The sequence below is a fragment of the Buceros rhinoceros genome, unplaced genomic scaffold (assembly GCF_000710305.1).
Source record: "Buceros rhinoceros silvestris isolate BGI_N320 unplaced genomic scaffold, ASM71030v1 scaffold28006, whole genome shotgun sequence".
Lineage (NCBI taxonomy): Eukaryota > Metazoa > Chordata > Aves > Bucerotiformes > Bucerotidae > Buceros > Buceros rhinoceros.
Genome location: NW_010417346.1, coordinates 448 through 1,726, shown reverse-complemented (window position 1 = coordinate 1,726; position 1,279 = coordinate 448). Strand labels below are relative to the sequence as shown.

At 61.1% G+C, this 1,279-nt stretch overlaps 1 protein-coding gene across 1 annotated transcript; it reads left to right on the top strand.

The window, feature by feature from the left end:
* Positions 1–73: 73 nt before the first annotated feature.
* Positions 74–1,099, top strand: PLLP (plasmolipin; the record flags this gene model as incomplete). The annotated part of the gene is made up of 3 exons (XM_010138186.1): positions 74–247; positions 661–780; positions 859–1,099. Coding segments are annotated over 3 exons (408 nt in total), but the record flags the coding sequence as incomplete, so codon positions are not given.
* Positions 1,100–1,279: the final 180 nt, after the last annotated feature.

Genomic DNA, 1,279 nt, shown 5'->3' with positions numbered 1-1,279 from the left:
GGCTCACAGGCGATGCTCTGCGTCCCACCTGCAGGAACCACCACCTGAACCCTCTCCCCGTTTCACCCTGCAGGTGCTCGGCTTACTGGTGTGGGCTCTCATCGCCAACACAACGTACCACCTCCACGCGGCGTATGGCTGGGTGATGTTCGTGTCCATCTTCTTCTGGATACTAACAGTCCTTTTCTTCATGACTTACCTCCTGCAGCTTCAGCTGAGGTTCCACGTGGTCCCCTGGCCCCTCGTGGTATGTAGCCTCTTGGGAGCAAGGAGGGGTCCCAAGTGGGAAACCTCCTGGGGAAGTGCTCTGGGGCTTCTGGGCTGAGGGAACAAAGTCCTCTGCACTGGGCACAATGACGGTTCATTCTGCCCCTTAGCTGCTTAGGAAATTTTGACACCAGGGAGCCCTGCATCAACCTGGGAAGTTTCAGCCACCGCCTCGCTGCTGCAGTCGTGGTGTCAGGCAGAAACTCCCAGCACGACCTGGGGCACGTTTAGTGTGGTATGAGCCTGAGCTCTGTTTCCAGTGTGAGGGGCCGGACCCTCTGCTTCTCCTGGGGAAGAGGGAGGAACGTGAAAGCGAGGCTTTTGCTCAACCCTCATCCCAGCACGCATGAGGTCCGAGCCCAGACCTCAACACCTCCTCTTTGCCCTCCACAGCTGATGATCTTCAATGCTGTGGCAACCGTCCTGTACGTCACCGCCTTTGTCACGTGCGCGGCCGCCGTCCAGCCCACGTCCTGGCGGCAGTGGGATTACAACCGGAGAGCTGCGGCCTCCGTAAGTAGTGGCGGGCAGGTGAGGGTGCGGGGCTGGGGTGGCCGCTGCGCTCACGCGTGGGCGGTGTTCCTCTTCCAGTTTTTCGCCTGCCTCGTGATGATCACCTACGCGGTGAGCACCTTCTTCAGCTTCCGCGCCTGGAAGGGGCTTGGCAGTAATGCGGCCACAAGCCAAGTGACTGACCACGCGTAAGGAGCGGACAGCAAAGGCTGCCACGGGCCACCCTGGCTCAGCTCATGCCAGGCTTGGTGGCCCGGAGCCTCGTGTGCTACCAGGTCTCGTTCCTGGAGCAGTCTGTGCTGGCAGCGATGGTCAGTACTGGGTCGCATGGACGCTGCTGTGTGCTCTCTGATGACGCTTCCAGCTGACGTACCCGCAGCACCAACCCACCGGTGCTGTCACCCACAGCCTCGCTGGGAGGACACGGACTTGCTGGAGGCTGAAGCTCCCGCTGCTCCTTGGGGTTCATCCAGATCCCGCTGGAGCAGCTCTGCTGAGG